The 23,787-nt window shown below is 40.9% G+C and overlaps 2 protein-coding genes across 9 annotated transcripts in view; both read left to right on the forward strand.

Annotated features, from left to right (window-relative positions):
• Positions 1-23,787, forward strand: part of NRG1 (neuregulin 1) — a gene marked incomplete at both ends in the record, with an annotated part of 1,090,467 nt that overhangs the window by 969,490 nt on the left and 97,190 nt on the right. For 4 of the 8 annotated variants that reach the window (XM_080796234.1, XM_080796235.1, XM_080796236.1 and 1 more), the window contains one exon: positions 1,276-1,942. The exons of the other annotated variants lie outside the window; for them this stretch is intronic. In XM_080796234.1, the coding sequence (XP_080652360.1) occupies positions 1,276-1,942 (667 nt within the window). Of the gene's footprint in view, positions 1-1,275; positions 1,943-23,787 lie in introns of those variants that run through there. 8 annotated transcript variants of the gene reach the window in all.
• Positions 762-950, forward strand: LOC308339078 (uncharacterized protein; the record flags this gene model as incomplete). Its single annotated transcript, XM_080797449.1, has 1 exon — positions 762-950. One exon carries the CDS (start codon positions 762-764, stop codon positions 948-950), a length of 189 nt encoding a protein of 62 aa, XP_080653575.1.

The raw sequence follows: 23,787 nt of genomic DNA on the forward strand, positions 1-23,787 counted from the left end.
AATTGCTGTTGAAAAGCTTACCTCTCTAGGGAGGAATCAGATATCAGACTTTGCCAAGCCTCAGGTCCAACCCATAAGGTCCCACCTACATCCCCCGCCCCATCCCAGCTTGTTAGATTGCTCGCATCGATCGCTGGCGTTTTCTGACCCAACAGTGGGTGAAGGAAAGAAAGCCGGCAAGACTGAAAGCAAGCAAGGTGGGGGTGGAAAACTGGGGCCGCTTTTTGTAGAGAAAAAGTGAAAAGGCAGAAAAGGGGTGGGGGCCACGGGGACCGAGCTTAACTGGTGCCTGCCTGCTCCTCTTTGATTTGATGGCCTTTATTCCTTCTAATTGGATAAAATAGGAAGTCACTGGCAGTCCTGCGTTGCCGGGTGTACTGATTTTACTCAGACCAGCCAGCAGCTCTGGAGTGCGGACAGGGGGAGGAGGGAGGAAAGAGAGAGAGAGAAAGAGAGAGAGGGAGGGAGAGGAAAGAGAGAGAGAACGTCTTTGGATGAGGACGGGAAGGAAGAGAAAGAGACTATGAAGCAGGGCAGCGCCGCAGAGGAAGAAAGTGAATGAGTGCTCAAGAAGGACAAAGAGGAGTGGTTGGGGGGTGGGGGTGGAGGCAGGGCGGGGAGGGGAGTCACCGCCCCTCCGGGCCGCACTCTTCCCCTCGGATCCCTCTGTGATGATCCTGTTCGCAGTGATGCTCCGAGGGCAGGCACCTGCTGCTCTGTAATGATTCAGCCTCTTTCAGCCGTCGCGTTCACACAACAGGATGCTGTTGCTACTGTCACTGCTGCCTCTCCTGCCGCCGCCGCTGCTGCCGCCCCCGCCGCCGCCGCTGGTCCTGCTTTTGCTTTTACTTCTCCTGCATGACAGTTGTTTTCTCCATCTAAGCAGACACCAGCTTCAGATGCTCGAGGTGAGAAACATGCCTTTCAGTTTGGGCTACTGGTTTACTTAATTAACCCACCGCCGGCTCGGTTTCTGTTTTGGCCCCCAGCCCTGTCGACCAGCCGGGATGGTTTGGAGAAGCATTTGAGAGAACTGCCAAAGTGGCCCAGGGACAGAAGTCACGAATTACAGTATACTTTTATTTGGTAGTTGCTAGAGGTTTTTTTTTTTTTTTTTCCTCCTTCCTTCCTCCTGAACTCCTCTTGCTTTTGATAATGGCCTTGGACTTGGAAGACTTATCGATTTCCCCCTGTAAGATGCTGTATCATTTGGTTGGGGGGGGCTCTGCATGGTAATGGACCATGAGAGAGGCCAGGCCTTCTGGAGGTGAGCCGATGGAGATTTATTCCCCAGACATGTCCGAGGGAGCTGCCGAGAGGTCCTCCAGCCCCTCCACTCAGCTGAGTGCAGACCCGTCTCTGGACGGGCTTCCGGCAGCCGAAGACATGCCAGAGACCCAGACCGAAGATGGGAGAAGCCCTGGACTCGTGGGCCTGGCAGTTCCCTGCTGTGTCTGCCTGGAAGCCGAGCGCCTGAGAGGTTGTCTCAACTCCGAGAAAATCTGCATTGTCCCCATTCTGGCTTGTCTGGTCAGCCTCTGCCTCTGCATCGCCGGCCTCAAGTGGGTGTTCGTGGACAAGATATTCGAGTATGACTCTCCTACTCACCTTGACCCTGGGGGGTTAGGCCAGGACCCTATTATTTCTCTGGATCCAACTGCTGCCTCAGCCGTGTGGGTAGCGTCTGAGGCGTACACTTCACCTGCCTCTAGGGCTCCATCTGAAACTGAGGTTCAAGTTACACTGCAAGTTGACAATGCTGCTGTGTCCTCCCAGCCCGCAGCGGTCCCCACCCCGAAGAATCGAATCTTTGCTTTTTCTTTCCTGCCATCCACCGCACCGTCCTTCCCTTTCCCCACACGGAACCCTGAGGTGAGAACACCCAAGTCAGCAACTCAGCCACAAACAACAGAAACTAATCTCCAAACTGCTCCTAAACTTTGTAAGTAGAGAGAGAGAGAGAGAGATGATGAATAATGGAAACGGGTGGGCTTGAGGCGCTGAAAGGCGTTCTCTAGCGCGCAGGGAGCTGTTTCCTTGTCCTCTGTTTTAATTGCATGGTTTTGTTGAAGCGCATCATGTGACTGGAACGCTTGGGGTGGCCTTGAAGAGATGAGTAAAATGATCTTGCCGACTGCTGGCATGAGGCAGCGTTCCCTCTAGCCGGATCGCTCACGGGCTGGGGTCGGGGGGACCCAAACGTGAGCGTCTGCGAGTCGTGCCTGAATGTCACTGCGATCCCATTGATTTCTAACACTTTAAAAAAAATTAAGACCTCAGAGCATCCTTTCTGTTTGCTATACGTGTGCCCTCCGTGGAGTGAGTGTGGTTTCCGTGTGTGTCTCGTGCCCAGGTAGCCTTCCATCCCCCCTCCTCACCCTTCTGTTGCCCTCTGCCTCCCAGAGATCCCCTGCCACCTGGTATCTGCCTCCATCCCTTCTTCCTGTTCCCTTCCCTGCTTTTTCTATCTTAATTGGCTCCTCCTGTAGAGCCCATCGACCGTGCTCACCCCTAAGCCCCGGCAGGCTCTTGCTGTCCTGCCCAGATTGGAGTTTCGGCTACTGAGCCCAGACTGGGGGCAGCTTTATTTCCTTCAGGACGCAGTCCAAAGTCTGTATGAAGGGGTTTTTCCAAATTAGTTTTGTCTTCTGTAATCAAACATTTTAAGAGCTTCCTTGGCAGTCGTTAAAAAGTACAAGATCCATTAGTAAGGTGCATCGTTTTGTTTTGTTTTTTTCCCCAGACGTGTCATTTTTGCCCATCAGACTGCAGCCGCGCAGTTTAATAACCTGTGAGGGAGGAGAGCCCACGCTCTTAAAACAATACAGAACAATGTGCTGCTGTCGCGACTGGGTCGCTACGGATGCTCGTACAATGGAAAGTTGACAGGGATGAAACCATGAGTAGTCAGATTGCCTCAAGCGTCAGTAGAGAGGGAGGAGTTTCCTCCAGCTTTTTTTTTTTTTTGCTAAATGTTTCTGATTTATTTTCATTTCTCTGTCTTCTGCTACTTCCTACCATGGATGAATATTCCCTCAGTAGAAAAAGTAAAAGAGGAGAGGATTTGGTTCTTAATAACATGTGTGAGATCTCTTAGAGTTGAGGGTAAGAGTTCCGTGATGACATACTCACCGCTTGTGTTTCCCTGTGGATGCTCAGGAAGGATAAAGGACATATTACCCAGACATTATGTTCCAAATGAGGGAGAGCTGTGGGGTAGGGAAACACAGAAAACTTGACTTGTGCTTGTGATTCAGGATCGTTTCCTACACAGCAGCTTTGGTGGCAAAGATTAAAAGAGAGAGAGAGAGAGAGAGAGGCAGGCTTGTTTTTCAGGTGTAATTAGGAAAGAACCTCCTTTCTGCAGACACGGCTTTGTATCTTTATCAAATCCCTGAAGCATCATTAAAGGTCTGACAGACACCACTGCATTCACTGCCTCTTCCCACCTGGCAAAGTGACCGGGAAATAATACCCAGATGAAATGACAGGCTATAAAAAGCACGCACAGATCCTGCAAAGAGAAGCAAAATTCACTGAGAAGACAAGGTTACCTCTTTGTCGTTATCGCTTGAAACTTGTCGTTAATTAAAATGTGCCCGAAAAGGTTTAGTTGTCCGGAAAGAGAAAGAGGACCTTTGGAAAAAAAAAAAAGTCTGTAATTTTGTCATCTTTGGGGGAAAAAGAAAAGCAAACAAAGGCCATCCAGTTACCTTTTCCTGATCTAGGACCATGTCAAAAAGTGTTGTGACTGTCTGAGCAATTATGTTTTAAGGTAAATTCTTCTACTAAAGGGATTTCATTAGGGTATGCATTCCATATAGTTTCTCCTCTCTTTATTTTTGAGCTTGGGCATTGATTTTCTGGCATATGCATTGAGTGGAAAAGATTTACTGCTGCCTAAAAGCATCGCAGTGACCAGTTCTGGCCAGAGACACAGCTGCGGCATTTTGAAGTGCGTTGGAGATCAGCCTGGAAAAGCAGCATGGGAAGTAGTTTTCTCTTGAAAAGTTCGGGGTAGACAGTGCTTAATACTTTACAGCCTCTGGGTTTTCTGTGTGGAAAACTCTGTGTTAATTTTTGGGAGGCTAGTCCCTGAAAACAATAAAAATACAAATACCCTAAAAATTATGAGTCTGTTTGTGGGGGTGGGGTGGGGGGTTGCGGGAGGGAGACTGGTTCAGGGAGCTGTGTTTTCTGAGACTCCTTTAAGTGGTTGCTTTGTGGTTTAAAGAGCTTATAACCATCCACTAAGGAAAAGCAAAAAAAAAAAAAAAAAAAAAAAAAAAAAGCTTGGAATGAGACTGTCATTTTGTAACCTTGTTCACTTTTTTCCCCTTCAACTTCGAAAGTACTGCTTAGTCACAGGAAGATCCAGAGCCTTAAGATGGTATACATCTTAAGATGACGTTATCATATCCGAAACATGCTTCTCAGCGGTTTCAAGTCCATACTCTCCCTTTCCTGTCTGTCTGAGCATGTTCAGCATATTATGCACAGAGCTGTAGCCTTCAAGGTCATAGTCTGTGGACGGCTAATTGATTCTTCTTTATCCTGGAGTCTGAGAGAGTGGAGGAGAGACAATCCTAGTAATTGTGTCTGCTCTGTTATTCCCCAACCAATCTACCTTCTAGTATTAGGCTTTTATTCTATAAACACTGGAATTACTCCCCTTCCTGCTGACTCTTTTAAAATTAAAATGTTCTTTGTCTTATTGTAATAAAAAGCAATATATAACGTTTTCAGTTGCCTATAGGAATAGTGGTTACATCAGGTTTTCTAAAATGGGCATTTCTCTCATAAGGTAATATAATTTCATGTTTTCAGCAGATTAACCTATGCATACATCTAGATCTCAGGAGATCTAATGCAGGATTGGAAAAATGTGTATACTTTTTTTTTTTAATTTGAAGTTTTTCTGTGTTTGGTTAGTGGTTCCCCACTATTATATCTTTGTATGCCATGGTAATTGTTAAGTTTTTATTTCTCACTGGGGCACATAATTTATTTTGAACCATTAATTTATTTTCTGTGCCTGGGCTTTAAGGATTTTTCTTAACCTCTATTTAAATGGGAAGAACTGACTCTGGGAGATTGCAAACTTAGGTTACTGGAAAAAGAGCTGATTAATTAAATTGTCGTATGGAACCAAAGTGCCATCTTGTAAGAAAATGCATTTCTGGATGGGGGAGCCTGCTTGACAACACAGTCCGTAGAGTAAGAGTGTGTTAGTATTTTCATCTTAGGCCAAATTTGTTTTGCTTTGTCTTAAATCTCTTTGTACTGGGTTGCATGGCAAACCATTGTTACCACAGTGACAACACAAATCACTACCATTTGCAGAAGCCCAGTGTGATTAATTGAATATACCAAAGGATTTCTTCCTTTCAGTTTAAAAGTAGCATTTATTTTAAGCCCAAGAGATTCTTCTAGGTCCTTGCACCTGTACTCTTGGCTATTTCAGAGTGATGATTTCAGATAACTTTTCTCCACTTTAACCAAACTTATTTAAAGCCCAAGACATTTTAAAAACTGGGAGAAAGTGAAAGATCCTTGACCAAACCCAAATAATTTGATCAATTCACTGGTGAGGAGGAAATCCAGGCTCTGAAAGATTTAATGACATTCTTTTACAAAAATGCACAACATTCCGAAAGGTTTAGTGAAATCCAAAATAGTAGAAAACAGAGGAGTGTCCTGTCCCCCAGAATTTAAACCTGCACGTGGCATTTTTCTCCTGTCAGCTTTTCCCTGGTCCAGAGAGAATAGGACTGGAGACCAACTCTGGTGTCTTCAGTGGCATCCAACGGACAGGGACGTTTGTCAAGTGGGACCGCTAACCGAGCATGTGTAGTTCATACTATTAACATTCAGTCTCCTTCCCGCCTTCTTGTTTTGCTTTTATTAAACTTTCAGTAGTGTTCGCCTTTTCCCTTTTTATTTGATCATCCGTACAGCATCCGGCTCCCTGTTGATAACAGATCGGGTTTTGCAGGGTGGTCTCTTGGCTGGCATCGAGCAGACGGCTCTGTGGCTCGCTTCTTCCCTGCACTGTCCACCCTATTCCTCCTTGTTCTTCGATGATCCCTAGGTGGGTTTTCTTCTCTCCTTGGCTTTCCCACCCACCCAATTATCTCTTGAATCCTCCTTGATTTTTCTAATGATGCCACTTTGGCTTTATTTATCAATATTCCACTGCATTCTAAAATACTAAAGCATCTTCACTGATCTTTTCACATAGTTCATTACATCTTAATACTGAATGGTTATTTATTTATACACATTACGAACATGCGTACACAAATACGTCTCTAGAACAATATACTGGTTTCTTATTGGCACAGTTAATTCAAACTTGTGTCCTGCTTCTGGATCGCTCCGTCCTCTTTTCCTTAGTATGTTTCACATGGTTTCTCCGCTGACTCTTATACATTTGTACAAATCAGCATTTCTGCTTTCCCGGAAAGTCATTACGTTCCAAACCATATATCATCTTCCTCCTTCCCATTTCCTTTTACTGTCACCTCATCGGATCTTTTTAAGGTGTAAAGAAAGAGATATTTTATAGATTGAGAAACTGAGGCATAAAAAAGTTATGACTTGTTGAAAGTTGAATGCAGAGCCTCTAAGGACTAGAACATAATAACTCTTGTCTTCGGAATCTCTTTGACCTTTCTGGTCAGCCATGAGCTATACTGTGTCTACTTTTATGACCATGTTTCCATTTTTATTATTTTTGTATGTCCACAGTTTTCTTATGTTATTTCCTCTCTCTCTTCACTCAGTAAATACATATCAAGCACCTACTACGCAGCGGGCCCTGTTCTAGATTGACCTTGTGGCAATGAAAATAAAAGCTCTTGCCCTCATAGAGCTTATATTCTCATAAATTTGAAGAATCTAGTTGCACAGTTAAATCCACTTGAGATATTTCTTTACTTAACTATACAAATAATCCTCTGTATTCAGCATTTCTTCTCTTTACCTTTGTTTTTTTTTTTGCATTTTGATGACCACTTCCGTCCCTCCCCTGGTAGATTCCTCTCTCTAGCTGTTGAATGCAGAACACTTGCCTTTATCTTAAATGTCCTTTATTTTAAAATCACACCAGTTCCCACCTGTGCTACCAACAAGGTGGGTAACTTGGGGTGATTCATGTTTGGCCTATAAGACACTTTTTTAAGCAAAGCGTTGAAGCGATTGGGAAAGTAGTCTTTATCTAGTCTCTAGAAGCCTTTTAAAATGAAAAATATATACATAATTCTTCTAGCATGTAAATACAGTACGATTATTTCCAGATTCTAGAAAGCTGAAGCATCTATAATATTTTTGTTTTTATGTCTTGGTCATATTTTCCATTTATTGTTTAGGCTTAAAGAACAAGAATATTAAAACACTCCCAAGGATTTTTAGTTTCACTACTCAGAGAAAGGCTAGCATCTGCCATTAAGGTATTAGTTCTCAAAATGAATGAAAACTTGGGTTCGTGTACCATTCAAACGAAGAGTGATTGAGGAGAAGGAAATAAAGTTAGTCCGCATCACCTCAAACCTTGTTGCCATGTTTGCCGCAGTGAATTTAATCCACTGTTTGTGTGTGTGTGTGTGTAAGCATTCTAAGATTGTTTGTGAATAATTTAATTGATATTCTGTAATCATAGAATTTTACATGTTGAACATATGTTAAGATTATCTGAGTGACTTCCAAAGCGAGGAAATTAAAATCTGGAAAAGTGAAGTGACTCGACCAAGGTCACTCCAACTAATTCATGTGAGTGCTGAGAGGAAACTAGAATGATTCTGGTTTTCACTACACCTTGCTTTTCTTTTCTAAACTGTCTTTAGCATTTTTATTCAAACAGTATATATCATCTTAATCTAAAGGGCTTTGCTTTTCCTGTTAATTATATAAATCCTCATTAGTAAATTCTCTCACTCCATCTCAGATGTTCTCTTTAGAGAAGAGACTTACATGTCTGATTTTGGTCAGTATGGGACACCCCTCTGGAGTGGAGATTGAATGGACATACCTCTCCTGACAACATGGTGTATGGGAAAATATTTTCACAATTGAAGTTACTCCAAATGAAATGTGTATTCAGAAAGAATTTAGTTTCTTCTACATGGAAATATTTAAGCATTAACACATTTGAGGGAGATTCGTGTTTCAAGCAACTTATTAAATATATTTACCTCTCAGGCCTCTTGCCATTCTGATTCTCTCAGTTTCTTGTCCAAGAGCATTAGCTTTCCAGTTGGGCAGACTTGAGTTTTAATCCTACCTGCCTTTCCCGTGGCCTCAAGCAAGTTAGATCATCCCACTGAATCTGTTTGCCTTTTATATTTGAAGATAGTAGTATGCATTTCTTGAATCTGTTTGGGGGATTAAATGAGATATTGGAAAATACCAACTCTCAGGACTAAACCATGGTAAATATGAAACCAGTACCAATTTCCCCCCTCATTCTGTTTTTTATTCTCTTCTTTACTTTATTATTTTCCTCATTTGACCTCAACAGAGTGGTTTTGTAAGTTTAGAGAGGAAGTTTAGGTAGGAGTGGGGAAATTTATGAAAAACTTACAACTAAGGTAAGAGTTAAAGAGACATCATAGTTAAGTGGAAATTACACTGGAAACCTGACATCAAGTCCCAACTTTACCACTTACAAGCTAGATATGACCTTGAGCAAATCACTTCACCATTTGAGATTTAGAATTAACATCTAAAGAAATGGGGAGGGGCGCCTGGGTGGGTTAAGCCTCTGCCTTCAGCTCAGGTCATGATCCCAGGGTCCTGGGATCGAGGTCCACATCGGGCTCTTTGCTCAGTGGTGAGCCTACTTCCCCCTCTCTCTTTGCCTGCATCTCTGCCTACTTGTGATCTCTCTCTCTCTCTCTCTGTCAAATAAATAAATAAAACCTTCAAAAAAATAAAGAAATGGGGATAACTAATACTTAAAACTCTCCAAAGATTGTGTTAGGGGCAAGATAAAATACTCTATGTGAGAAAAATACCTCCTATTAGTACAAAGTTTAAGAAGTATTAACTTCTTGGGGCACTTGGGTGGCTCAGTCAGTTGAGCATCCAACTTGGGTTCGACTCAGGTTGTGATTTCCAGGTTGGGAGATCGAGCCCCACATCAGGCTCCATGGTCAGTGGGGAGTCTGCTTGAGATTCCCTCTCTCCCTCTGCTTTTGCCTCTACTCCTGCTCACTCATGCACATGTGCTCTCTCTCTCTCAAATAAATAAATCTTTTTTTTTAAAGAGGTATTAACTTCTTGTCTTTCCCTCCTCTCTATCAGGGTCCATATGTACATGTTTTCATGAGTGTTAACATTCCCAGGAATAAATTATAGATAATCTTAAAAGGTGACTTAATTTGGTTTGTCTTGGAATGATATAGAACTTTACAATTTCTTGAACCCTAGTGCCATAAAAAGAGTGATTTTTTTCCCCTATAAAAATAGGCTGGAATATATGAATTATTATGTTTTAAAAAGATTTTACCTATTCATTCAAAAGAAAGGGTGCGAGAGAGAGCATGAGCTGGGGAGAGGCAGAGGGAGAGGGAGAAGCAGGTTCTCTGCAGAGCAGGGAGCCTGGTGTGGGGCTCAATGCCAGGACCCTGAGATCATGAGCTGAGCTGAAGGCAGATGCTTAACCAGCTGAGCCCCCCCAGGCACCCCTGGAATATATAAATTATTATTCTTAGGATAGTGTTCAAAATTTATGCTGTAATGGGCTTTCTTGTGGGTACAACGATAAGGAGTTACTTGTAAAAGAGGAAAAGACAGAGGATTACTAAAATTGTGTTTGTAAAGGAAGCATAATCTATGGGAAGATTAGGATAATGAAAGGAATCTATATGGTTTAGATGTAGGGCATGGGATGAATTCTTCTTGATCTAAATGAAAATTATATTCACTTAACTCTTTTCACTGTTGCAAACTGGGATTTCCAGACACCAAAATAAAGGAATTAAGCCTTTTTTGCCATTTCACCAAACTCATGGAAATAACAGTGTATAATCATTGAGCTAATTCAAATATCGGAGTTCTTTTAATTTGCTTAATAATATTATATCTATAATATAAATATTATATATGCTTTGGATTTATATATGTATAATTTATACACATAGTATTCCAAATCAAAGAGAAGATGGTTTGATGATTACTTACTAGATAAAATTGGATAAATAAAAACATTTAAAGTGTAGAGGAAAAGATTTCAATGCTTGAGGGGAAAAAACCCAACTCTAGTTCCATATCTAATGCTATAGGCTTGTAAAAGGTAAAAAGGAAAACAACATTGTTATAGAAGAGGGAATTATAGCTTAAAAATGTACTGGAGATTCTGTTGCAATGAATTTGAAATGAAATCTTGTAAGCTGGATTACTGGTCACAATTCTACAAAAAAATAAAAACCACATCCCCCAAAACCAAAAACCAATGTTGCTGTTCTGGGTATATGCACTTAAAAGGGACTTTGATTCTTTGTTATAATTTATGAGAGCTTGTCATTTACAAAATGTATAGTGACCAGCATCATATATGTGTTTTCATTTATTCATTAATGTGGACCTAGAATTATGTGAAAACTTTTATGCTTTGGTCATCTTGATTGTTATTAACTCAACTTTATTAGGGTGACTGCAGAAATGGGACTCTGACTCAATATTGGAGCAACGAGGCAGCCACCTATAAGGGGGAAATAAGTGATAATAGTCACAGGCGAAGTTTCCATGGGTATACATTGTTCTGAGGGAGCAGTATGAATAAGCTGATTGACCCAGTAAAATGTGGTGAAGTATAGCGGAAAACTTCTAGAGTAAAGCAGCTTTTCTTTTTCATCACGAATGTGGTGTGACAAGATGAGAGCTGATTTACTATGCAAATCTTCCAATGATAAGCATTTGAATGTTTGAATGGCCTTCCTTGAGGTACCATTTATCCTCGCCAGAGGGGAAATTTATCAACTCTATTCTAAGCAGAAATTAGTATAGCATTTTATATTCATGTAATTCCCTAATAAAAAAAAGAACCCACTCTTCCATAACTTACTTTATTTTAAAAACTCATCATTTAAAAGTAAGCAAATGTCCGTATATTCATAGCCATTTGGAAGGCAGCTGAGAATAACACAGAAGACAATGGCAGTTGCCATGAGAAGGAGAACTTGATTAGGAAGCAAACAGGTGACACTAGGACTCTCAAGTCTTAGCTTTGGTACCTGTGTCCATGTCAGATGTTGCTATGATTTTATTTCTCCAGTTCCCCTCTCTTCTCCCTCTCATTCTTTCTTTCTTACTTGCTAACCCAAGGTTACTTTTCTCTTTACTCTGCTATTCATACCCCACCATTACTTTTCCACTAATCTCACTACACCGTTCTCCCACCCTGATCTGATGGCGGTGTCCCAGAGCATCAGAGGTTTTGGAGCGGATGGCCCAAGCCTGTGGTTTCTCATGGGGTGGGTTGTTGGAGAAGTGAGACCTTAACCGCAGTCTTGACCATGATTAGCCTGATGACTTTCAATGTTGCCTCTTCCTTTGCTAAGTAACAGGAAGTATTTGTTTTATGAAATATGTTGGTGTCATGCAATAAAAGCTCCATAAATAAATGGAATGATCTAAGGACAGTGGAATTGAACTCTTGTTAGCATTAGTTTGTAATCCCTTGGTGGAGCTTCCTGGGTCATAATTGCTTGCTCTTTGGGGAGCAAAAGGAATCAGTAATCATTGATTGTTACATGATGCTAAGTCTTGCCTACAAAGCAAATCTTAAGAATGACTAGTGGCAACATTCAGTGTTACAACTCTGATCTTTCCAGACTATAATCCTTAAAGCAAGCTGGAGTTTTACTGTTTTTCTCACCAAATAACTCTTAGGATTTTTCAAAAAGAAGAGAGAAAAATAATAATATATACTCTGCAAAGACTTTGGTTTACATACCAAACAAAAACATTATATAAAATGATTACTCTAGTCTTCTTATATTTCTCTTTAAATGCCAAGAGGGAGATATTGAACTTAACTCCTGCCCAAGGAGTTCCATTTCATGTTGACTGTGGTTAGTCATAGTCAAGGACCTACATATCCCTACCTATTTAGTGAACTATACATTAAAAACTTTAGTATCAATACATAGGTCTTGGGCTTCACAAAAATCTTTGGGAAATTGGTTATTCTAGATTGTTGAGTTTTCTAAATAGCTAAACTTCGATTTTCTCCCTTTTGGACTGAAATCTTTTAATAATCTGGGCTACTTGTTAAGTGGGATTTATCCAATATAGGATCTTCATAACATTGGGTACTGTGCTATCTGGAGGATATAGTGGGTTATGTTATAACTTTCTTGAATACCATCATCTTATTAGGTCATACTGGGTTATATTAGGAATTCTAACCTGAGGGTCGTATATATTTTGAATGTGTGTTGGCTTTTTGCGTAATCACAATGATAGTTTCAGAGTTTTAGACATCATAGAAACGATGGAAACAAAATCTTTTCTTTTAGCATAAAGAAATTGACTCAAAGATGTGAAACTTGCCAGTGATCACATAGAACCAGAAAATGTTGATGATATTTTCATATATTGTGTGCTTTCCTCTATCAAGTCACTTTGCAGTCAGTATGTATTAATGAAATAGTTTTTCACACTTTTAATTCATGGTTCTGATCTCCTATGGGGTTTGTAAATCAAGTTTTCAGCAGGTTGAACATTTATATAAAAGATAGTATGTCTCTGAGAAAGGTTCTTTTCTTGAGAAAGAGGATAAGCTTTGGTGACATATGTTTTGCTTATCAAACCTGAACTCCTTCCTGTGTTCTGGAGCAGCAGAATTCAGGATAACCAGGTGAATGACAGATGGAGAGGTTCTCTGGGCGCTTAGATTTAGAGGGTCTAAGTTTAATTTGGTCTAAGTCTCATTTGTTCACTTGTTACTCCTTTCATAATATGTAGATTGGGGTAAGTCTTTAGACATTGATTATAGTACCTAATAGGAAATTACATTCTGAACATGTGAACTCTACACAGTCAATGTGCTTTCTTGGATCTCTTGCAGAACTGAGTTGAGAAATCTTATGATTCACAAAACAGAAACTACTTTCATTTCATTTTCATTTCTTGAGTTCACCATAGTCAGTATTTAGAAAGCACTTATCACATAAATTCTTTTCTGGTATCCAAGGTCCTGTCATAGCAGGACCCCTAGCTTCCTATGTAGGCCAACTCCAGCCGTCCCCTCCCCACTGCAAACCATATGAACCATGTTCTAGCCAAGTGGGACTCTACCTGGAATATTATTTTATTTCTCTCCTCCACTCTTTGCTCATTCTGTTGCCTCTACCAAAAAATGTTCACTTCCCACAGTTTCTACCTTGCCTAATTCTGCTCAGGCCTCAGGACTCACCTTCCAAATCAGATGTGGACCCTTTCCTCTTCTAGATCACCATAGCACATTGTTTGTGTCTCGTCAAGGTACTTACCCCGTTCTGTCTTACAATGCTCTTACTTGGACATGTGCCTAACCCTTATACTAGACTGAGAAGTTAATGAGTTATAGCTGATTCGTTTTTGTGGCCAGTACAATGTCTAGAAAAAAAATACTTTCTCTGAAGTAGGTGTCCCATTGGCTTATGTGGGGAAGAAAAATTGAGGTACACCAAGAGTGACTTGGGTGTGGCAGCACAAGATGGAAGAAAATGACTTGAAACCTACCTTACATTTCTGGAATTTTAATTTGGAGAAATTCAATATAAAGTTCAGTCCTTACTAACTTTATGAAAACACAATTCTGGACACTTTAAAAGAGGATTTGCAAAGCTTGTGTGTATAGCTTATATATAGCAATATATGCATTCTCTAGAAAATTTCACATTTTGGGGATGAGGAATTTCATTTCATTATAGTGTAGGGAGTAAGGGCACACACTGGATCCAGATTGTGTGGGTTTGAATCCAAGCTCTGTCTCTGGCTGTGTGACAGTACAATTTATATAGACTGTCTGTGCCCCAGTTTCCTTATATTTGAAATGGTGGCAGTAATTGTACTTCCCTCCTGGGTTTTTGTGAGGATCAAATAAGTTAATGGACATAAAGCACTTGGAATAGTACCAGGCGCATAAGTGCTACGTAAGCATGAGCCACCATTACCGTGCAGTTCTTTAAATTAAATTACATTTCCTTGAATTCCAGATTTGATTCCTTGCTATTGCTATAACAGGCTTGAAGAAAGGGGCAGGAATTTCCAGGGACATATTGACAAAGATGCGGATGTGCTGCCATTTTGGCTTGGTTTGTTCGTGTGGCTTTTCCTCTGTGTATTTCGTGCTCCTGTCATATCTGCATTCTTCTCTGCAATTAGAAGGAGAGCTGAGAGGGATAATCATCTGCCAACTTGTCAGCCAGAAAGAGAGCCACATGGTTGAGATGGTTTCAGAGACAAAGTCCTCCTCACCAGTGAGATGCCCTCAGTCGATACTGCTATGGAGAGTCACATGCATGCGTAATGAAGTCTAACCCTGTGTCTTCTTAGCCTGTCATATGTTGGTGCACAGGTCCACAGGGAGACAAAGAATTCCCCTTAGCTGGTGGAGAACAACTGAAGAAGTCTTGAATGCCATAATGCTGTCATTTTAGCAAGGCATAAGTTTCCTTGTTATCCAGATGTAGTCAATAAATTAAGGGGATGATTGGTGCTGTCCATTATGACATAACAGTGGTTTGGAAGTATCTGAATTTTATTAAACAGGATCATAGCAGAATCATTGACATTTTAAAGATGTAAGAGCTGTTATAGATAAGCTGGTCAAGATATTTTACTTTCCTCCTGAAGAATCCAACATCCAAAAGTGGGAAACGATTAGGCGTTACATATCTTCATAGTTAATAAGAAACAGAGACTGGTCTAAAAGATGGGGAACGTCACCTTATTGTGCTTTTTGCAATATCCTTTGCTACTTTTAATAAATTAGAACAGTTTTTAGAGCTGGAAGACGTCCATTTCCCCCCACCCCGTCTTCACATTCTTTTTTTTTTTTTTTAAAGATTTTATTCATTTATTTGACAGACAGAGGTCACAAGTAGGCAGAGAGGCAGGCACAGAGAGAGAGGGGGGTGGAAGCAGGCTCCCTGCTGAGCAGAGAGCCCGATGTGGGGCTCGATCCCAGGACCCTGAGATCATGACCTGAGCCAAAGGCAGAGGCCTAACCCACTGAGCCACCCAGGTGCCCCCTGTCTTCACATTCTTTATTGAGCACCTACTCCGTAAGCTTTATTCCAGGAATTTATTTTCTAAAGAAGACAGATGAAAGAATATTAACTAAGTAAATCCAGTACTGTTTTAGAAGGAGGTAAACTGTATGGAAAATAGCCAACTTAAGTAGAATGATCAGTGTAGGCTACCTCAAAAAGGTAACAGTTAATGAAAGAAAGAGGTAAGAAAGTTTCATGTGGGTATATGGAGGAAGAATGTTCCAGGCAGAAGAAAGAACCTATGCAAAAGCCTAAGATACTTCCTGGCATCCTGGGGCAGGGAGGAGAAACAGAAGACCGGTGTAGCTTGAGCTTAGTGATTGAGGGAGTATGAGCCAATATCAGGGAAGTGAGGAGACCTGGCATGCCGCTGGAGATAGGGTGGCTCTCCCACCGGTTGGGGATGGAGAATCATTGCAGACTTTCTCCAGCAGCAGTGGGATTCAACATGCCTTCGGTTTCAAAGGAATCCTTGAGGAGATGTTACATAAGCTTCATGGAGAGGGATCATGGTGGAAATGGCAGGACCGATGAGGAGACGTTGCTGTAATCCAGACATGCGGCTGTAGGAGTTCTAGGAGTGGGGTTTAAAGATTTTATTGAATTGCTAGATTCTGGATGTATTTTGAGGATAGATTCAGAATGACTTAAACATGGGCTGGAGAAAAGATGTGAGAGATGTCAAGGATGATTTCTGACTGGGCAGTTGAAAGGATGAGGTTATCAGCTGAGATGAGGGAGTCTGGTGGGGAAGAACTGAAGGTCATTTTGCTCAGTCTCCCCATTTCTTCGATGTCAAGTAAGTCAAGGTGCTTGCCAGAATTAGAACTGTGGACATTATTTCCTGGTAACCATAGAAAAAAACATGCCTGAGAGTCCCCTGTAAAATCGATACAGTCATGCACTACCAGAGGTCCTTATAAATGCAAAGGAAGATTTATAGCCGAATCCGTGACATCCGGCTAGAATGCCCTGTAACCCCACCCAGAACCCATTACGTGCGATGGAATTAAGCCCTGAGGGATGCTGGATAGGCTTCCAATGAACCAATTTATAAATCTTTTTGTGATTTCCTTTTAACTAACCTGGTTGTTCTGTGTTCGCATTCTGTTCAAGGTATTCCATTTTCCGGAGAGCAAATGATCCCATTCCTCTTACAGCTCACTCTCGGGGACCTTTGAAACTTTATTTCAAGAGTCCACACATCTTAGATTTCTTCTATCCCTAAACTGAATTAAGTACCCTCCTCTGGGCTTTTGCAGAATCCAGTATTTTCCACCAATTTCCCGCAAGCTCTGTTTACATAGGACCTACATGCCTCTCTTCAAGATCGAGGATTTCTTTTGTGCTTATATACATGGTGCACACAGTGGCATATAATAAGTTCTATATGATTATTAAATAGAAATACTTGTCTGTCTCTGGTATAGAACTTTTTGCTTCTCTATTAAAATCTTAATTTTCTGTGTTTCTTATGAAAAGATGCAACACAAATAGTAGAAGATACTTGTTCTCAAATTGCTCTTTAAGCTAACAAGGTGTCCGCTGTTTCTTGTCTCACTAAATACCTGTTCTCTCTACTTCGCTTTTTGGGGCAAGTACACAGGCAGCGACATCAGACAAAAGGCTGTTTTTAAGAGAGGAGTAATAGTGAAAGTCCTACACAATCCACTTTATTTTCCTGATTTTCTAGCACTTCAGGTAGTGTGAAGCCCCTTTCACTGGCCAAGGTGGTGGTCACACATTTCTGAAATATGCAGTCCTTTGCTCAGCCTGTGCCTGTAGTCTCTTTACCTCCCTGTCCTCCGCTACACCCCAGTTTTACCCACTACACAAGGTGCTCAAGTTCTCCTTTTTTAGACAACTCCAATATAACGACAGCCATCATTAATCTCGTCCTCCTTTCCGACAGCCCTTAACATCTTTAATACTCATGTGTGTGCTCAAACATCTATCCTCTTCCATAATTATTTCACTCTTTCAGTTGTGTGTGTTTTATGTCCCAGGAGAGATGGTCTCCTATTTGCTTTTGTTTACCTCTCCATACCTAGAGAAATGTGTTAAGCACTTGCTAGCTATAAGGCCCTGCATTCAGAGTAGTGGGGTTAAAAGAGATTGATAGAGCTGGTTTCTGTCCTATAAGGGCTTGATCTAGTCAAAGACATCAAACACTTGCCATTAACTAGAATACAAAGTAGTATAGGAGAAGTTTGAAGAGTGAACACTTAAGAAGTTGGAGGTCAAGGGAGACTAATGGCTGAAAAGGAATGGAATCAGAGAAATCTTCGCTAAGATGGAGGTTAGAGGTGAGCGTTGAAAGGCACATACAGTTCTGATGGGAGCAGGTAGTTTAGGTGAAAGGAAAGGCGTTTGAGCAAAAGAGCCAAGAGCAAAACGGGCACGATGGGCACAAGGATGAGTAGACGAGTGTGGTATGAAGGGACTCACGGATAGCTAGCATTTATGAAGCATGGGTTGTGTACTCAGTATTTTATGTGTGTTATCTAATCGTTACCAACCCTGCCCCCCACCAAAACCCCCCAAGCTGGGTACTACGACCGTCCCCCTTCTAGAAGAAACCGATGGTCCCGACATGAACTGAACAAGAAGAATGGTGATGATAATCATCTGAGTGGCGAGAGAGGGAGCAGGAAGGAAAGCACAGGTATTAGACTAAGGGAGAGAATTCCACAGGACTAATTCAGTGTAGGGAAGGAAGGAAGTGATTCTGCACACATTAGTGTTTTAGTGGTTGTTAAATTAAGGAACTTCTGAATGACAAGCATTTACGTGGTGCGTATTTATTGTGTCCTATTAAGTCTTTACTCATGTACAGAATCCGCAGATTTATGATAGGAAGCGATTTGGGCTCCAATTTCCAGGAGGCATTCATTGTTTCTTCCTGATGGAGCCACTCAGTTAAATAATATTAATTGTTCTGCTATTGTATAAAAAATAACATTGATAGAATATAGAACATAAAGGCATTTTTATTTTAGTTTTTATCGAAATTATTCACTGTTGCTGATAAATCAAAATCCTTTGGGGATATATATCCTCTTTTATAGGCCCCAGTAATTTATGTGCTGAGATTTGTTTTGATGTGGAAATTACACATGGAATTTGTGGTTACCCAGTCTAGTCTACAGTCTCTGTGTAGTATATTCATAGCATACTACTTGCATAACAAATTCTTTCCGTTAGTGATGCTGTGGTTGAATTTCCAGCTTATGATAATAAAGTTATTACCAAAAGCCTATAGAAAACCGTGTTCCTACAAAATCATGTTAATTTTGTTTCCCTGTTTTCATGGGATATTCAAGAAAAGCAGTACATTCGTTAAGTTCCACAAGTGAGTTCCTGCAGTGTGTTCAAAATACGAACTCTGAAGTACTGCAGTTATTAGAAGGTGTTGGCAGAGTATTAATAATGACATTCTCAATTTGTAGCTCTTTCATCCATGTAATTTTAGTGATATATGTAGTATGTTCTAGGGAAAGGGCTATTTCAGGATTAAAGAGGCAATCAATATGTTGGTGCATTTATTCAGTTTTTCAAATCAACTAAATGGAAGGAGGCAGTACAGTTTCTGCTAGTTTCTGCTTGTTTCTCAGAAACAAGCCATTGATACTGGAGGTTTAATCAAACATAACCCACTGTAGATGCAAGTAGTTAATGTTGGAAATACTTCCTTTCTTAGTTGTGTATTTAAAGCAGTGCTTCCTAATATTCCTTAATATTATTAAGAAGCTATTATTTTTTAGAATCGGGATAAAGAAAGTAGAATGAAAATACTTGCCGTGATTAAGTTAAGCATAAAAACAAAAAACTGAGCAAAGAGTTGAGTCTGTTTTAATGTGATTAGAATATGTAATATTTTCTATCCAAAGATGCATTCCCATTTGAATTAAAATTCATTCAGTGATTTAAAAAAAAAAAATTCCAGTTTCTATTCTTTTTTGCCTACTGTCTGATCTGGATCTTAGGTTTCTTTTGTAAAGTGTTCTTTTAGTCCTGCACCAAAATTCCTTTAGCGTCCAAAGCAGTTGTTTAAAGAGAAGGTTGAATTTCTCCATTTTGCTTAGAAATTAGGATTTTAGTTCTACATGTTTCCCCTTAATGAATTTAGGCGCGTACACTTTGCAAACTCAGGAGCACTCCATCACAGACTTTAACGTCACGTGATCAGGGGACCGTGGGGCAAAGATCCCAGACAGAGTGTTCTTTGCATTTCAAAACCTGCCCTCTTGTGCCCTGCTTCCAGGAGAAGAAATGGAAATCACCAGTAACCCCAAGTGAAAAATCCCTCTAGGAACAGTGCAGGGAAGGATTCAATTTAGGGCCGTTGACTTTTGCCTTTGGTTTCAAAGTTGCAAATGGAAACAACATTTTCATAGTTTTCAAGGGAAAAAGTGAGAAATTGGTTCCATGTCCCTATTGTACCACTTCTAGTTTGCCTTGAACGGACTTAATGCAGAAGGCGCTCAGCAACACCACCCACACTCTAGGTGGTTATTACCTAGTCTGTTTCTGTTGTATAGGGTGTGTATATATGGTCTCTGTGTAGTATATTCATAGCGGAAAGAACAGTGAAATGATTTTTTAATGAATTTAGTCAAATTTGCGAAAAGTAGCATTTCCTAGGGAAACATACTGTTAAATGATTTCCTTACCACGTATTAATGCTATCCCTGCTTCTCATAGCACTGTGGGTTTAGGAAGATACAGTAGTAAGTGCTTGCTCAGAAGATGCTTTAAAGACTTAGATTGTACTTGTTTCTTCTTTCCTTACCGTTTGATCACTTGTAAGATCTTCTCTCATCCTTAATCATTAAAAGTGGCTGCCTGATGTTGACGCCCGACGCATTAGCCCATTTCACACGGATCATCAGTTGCAAAATGCATCATGTCTCTGAATGTTTTATAAAAAGGGTCTCCTGACATTTTCCCATAGATGATGATGATGGTAAGAAGGAAGGAGGATGTCTGTGCTGCTCTTCTGAAATGTGAGGTCTTGGTTGAAGGTCTCAACTATTTAATACCTGGAAAGAGTCCCAGCCAGATTTCCTGGTGAGATTTATTGCGCTTTGAGTTGTCAGCAGAGTGTTTCCTCCAGCTGAGCTCAGGGAGGTAATCCAGTTTAGATCACTAATGTGTCTCAATCGGGAAAATACGAGTGTAGGTGGTTGAAGTGTCAGGGTTGGGTTGGCCTCTGGCAGTGTGCCAGCTGGGTCTGACCTGTCGAATGAGTATTCGCATTAGATATTCTCCTAGATTACCAGCTTCCCCATACAGCGTGTCTCACTGGCATGTTGGGATCGTTTCTCACATTATGCATGCCAGAGACATGATAAAATCACAGATCATATATCGGCATAATTAATTACACCAAGCAATGTTCTCATTGTTTATTTTAGTTTCTGCAACAAAACAATCCGTTTTCTGTTCAATTTCTATACTCTTCGATTCCTATTGTTTTGAAGAAGTAGGAGGTGTCTGCTTCTCTGTAGACATTGCTGACTCTGACCACCTACAACTTTAGTTTAGAAGTAGAAAAAAAGAGAAGACACGTTGGTACCGGTAGCCTTTATTATTATAATCAGTATGGACCCAACTTCTATTAACAACGGTAAAGTCCTCTTCCTGTTTTCCTTTTATTTAATGAGCAGTTTTGGAGGGATTATGTGGAATAGAATTCATTCCTTAATATTCATTGATAGAGTGTATTACATAAAGGTATTTATAAGGAAATAGAGTATATGAGGCTTCCAAGACAGAGTGTAACACTGATGTATACAGAAACTCAAGGGATATGTTGACAACTGAATCCTTTCTGGGAATTACTTGCTGCAGTCTCAAAATATCCCTTTCGTCTTACTATTTTGTATTGTTCTAGATGGTCATTATCCATTTCTCACTCATGATGAGGATGGGGTTTGTAAAGGACCAACAGGAACATTATAGGGGAAAGGGGCAGGAAGCAAAAGATAGAATAAGGTGTGCCTACCACATGATATTTTTGCCAGTTGTATTGATTTGGACTTGTCGATAATGTCCCAGATGTCTTAAGGATTTGACAAACGTTTTTTAGTGTTTCCTTCTTGCTGAGGTCCACTCTTGACCCTCCCACCATGCCCAAAAGGAAATAATGAAAGAAAGAGTATAGCCTAGTAAATCCCACATTCTGTCAATATAGAAACGTTTCGTGTGGACACCAGAAAGAGAAAATCACCAGGAATTCTGAAGGCAACATTTATGTTGAATCGTTCAGGAAGTTTAAAATCCAGGGGCGAACTCCAGAAAGACGTAGATCAGATCAGTAAAGTCAGATTGGAGTTAAGCAGCTTTGCTCTGCTCCGTACTGATATTTGAGTTAATAGAGTGGCTTCGAGTGGATTTCTTTAAAATATTACAGTTCATCTGACGTTCGGTTAGAACATAGCTCATTACTTACTTTGGAGAAATGATTGAAGTTAGTCTTACCAGGCCTTTCAAAATGTACAGTTTTGCCTCATGGCATGTCCTGAAACAGGGAAGTGTGGCTGTCCTGGCCAGGCGGAACCCTAAGCCTGCCATTTAGTGATATTGTTGCTTGTGGCCATTCTTATATTTATTAGAGTGGATTGGAAAAGCGAAAATTGCAAAAGAAAGAAAACAATATATAATACTTTCTGACGTCTCTCATTCCTGTCCCATGGAGTTATGTATATTTGTCAGAATCATATCTGGCTGCGTATTCAGATTTTATATCTTGCTTTTAAAAATTTAATATTACATAATGAGCATTTTTACGTCATTAAATTTTCAAATACCTGAGCTTTTCTGCTTGATTTATTATGCCATCGAGTATTCCTGTTGATTTTGAAGGATTTTCTTGCTTAATGAAAATACTGTTGAAGTTCCTTCTCTTCTGCCTCACGATACGGATTCTGCCCCAGGACTGCAGCACAGACCTAAGCTGCTTTGGGCATTTGATCACGTGCAGGTACAGCTAAGTGTGAGGCGAGGGGATTTGGAGGTTGACCTGCCTTCCAGCTTGAGGGCCAAATAGAGAGGCAGGATTGGAAGCTGTAAATTCATTCGGTTTTGAGCCAACATAAAAAATGCTTCTATATGGTATCTGTCTTTGTCTGACTTCTTTTGCTTACCATAATACCCTCTAGCTTCATCCACGTTGTTGCAAATGACAAGCTTTCATTCTTTTTTATGGCTGAGTAATATTCCGTTGTGTGTGTGTGTGTGTGTGTGTGTGTGTACACACCATTTTTTTGTGGAATTTAAGAAACAAAACAAATAAGCAGTTGGGGGTGGGGGAGACAGAGAGAGGTAAACCAAGAAACAGACTTTTAACTATAGAGAGAACAAACTGATGGTTATCAGAGGGGAGGGAGAGGGGGATGGGGGAAACAGGGCATGGGGATGAAGGAACGCACTTGGGATGAACACCAGGCGTTGTATGGAAGTGTCAGATCACCGGAAACTAAAATTAAACTGTACATTAATTAGCTGGAATTTAAATAAAAACTTTAAAACAATGCTGCCAAACGAATCTACAGCTTTTCCTTACTCTTCTTCAGCTAGTTCCTCGGGCCTCTCCTTCCCTCTACACGTTCCTAAGAAAGTAGCAGGAAGGGCTCTCACTGGTATTTTTGGAATTACTCCATGGTTGTCTGCCCACCGGGTCCTGCCTCTCCCCTCACACTCCTGTCAAAGCTCGACCTCCCTGCAGACAGGAAACCATGTCTAGGTCTTAGAAATCGTAGATGTTCTGCAGAGAGAGTGAATGATCAATGAGCTTATCGAAGTTAAAATTGTATGGGTGACATCTTAGAAATACTGAGGTACTTTGACGACTGTGACGTTGCAGCACAGAGAGAAGGCTCAGGGAGCATTCGCTGAGGGAGTGAACCCTGACCAAAGTCGTCTCAGCCTCCAGAGCGTGGAGGTCCGCAGAGGCTCCAGGTTTGGCTTCAGATCACACAAGGCTCAGGGAGGAGGACAGCCTTGGCCGGGCTTTCTGTGGTAGCCCCAGGAACTGGGGTGGCTGGGGACACTGGCAGTGACACTGCACTTCGGCAGCTTTCCTTATTTAATTATTGTTCCTTCTCTCCTGAGTACCGTGTTCATTTGGGTTTATTTTTATGCCGCTTTATTCTTAAGCAAATTAAAAAGAAATAGCAGCCTTGGGTGGTTCTAGGCCAACTGTTTTGACTAGTGGATATTACAAGGGAGCTCAGTAGCAGAGGCCAGGAATTATTTTTGCTTTTCTTTACGCGTTCCTTTGTTGTTCCTCACGGTATTACAATGCATTCTGTCTCAGGATTCCTTCTGCTGCTTAGCAAGATTGACATGTGGGGTCTTACCCGGAAATGCAAAGGATGATTTGATGAGGAACTTCTTTGTTCCCGGTATCTTGCATCAGAGAGCCTTCCTAACAAATGAGAGGGGCGGGTTAGGGGTTTCCTGGGAATAACTTCTGGTCTATACTGCAGGGAAAACCATGCCTTAATTAAATGAGTTCAAA

Source organism: Martes martes (genome assembly GCF_963455335.1).
Source record: "Martes martes genome assembly, chromosome: 2".
Taxonomy (NCBI): domain Eukaryota; kingdom Metazoa; phylum Chordata; class Mammalia; order Carnivora; family Mustelidae; genus Martes; species Martes martes.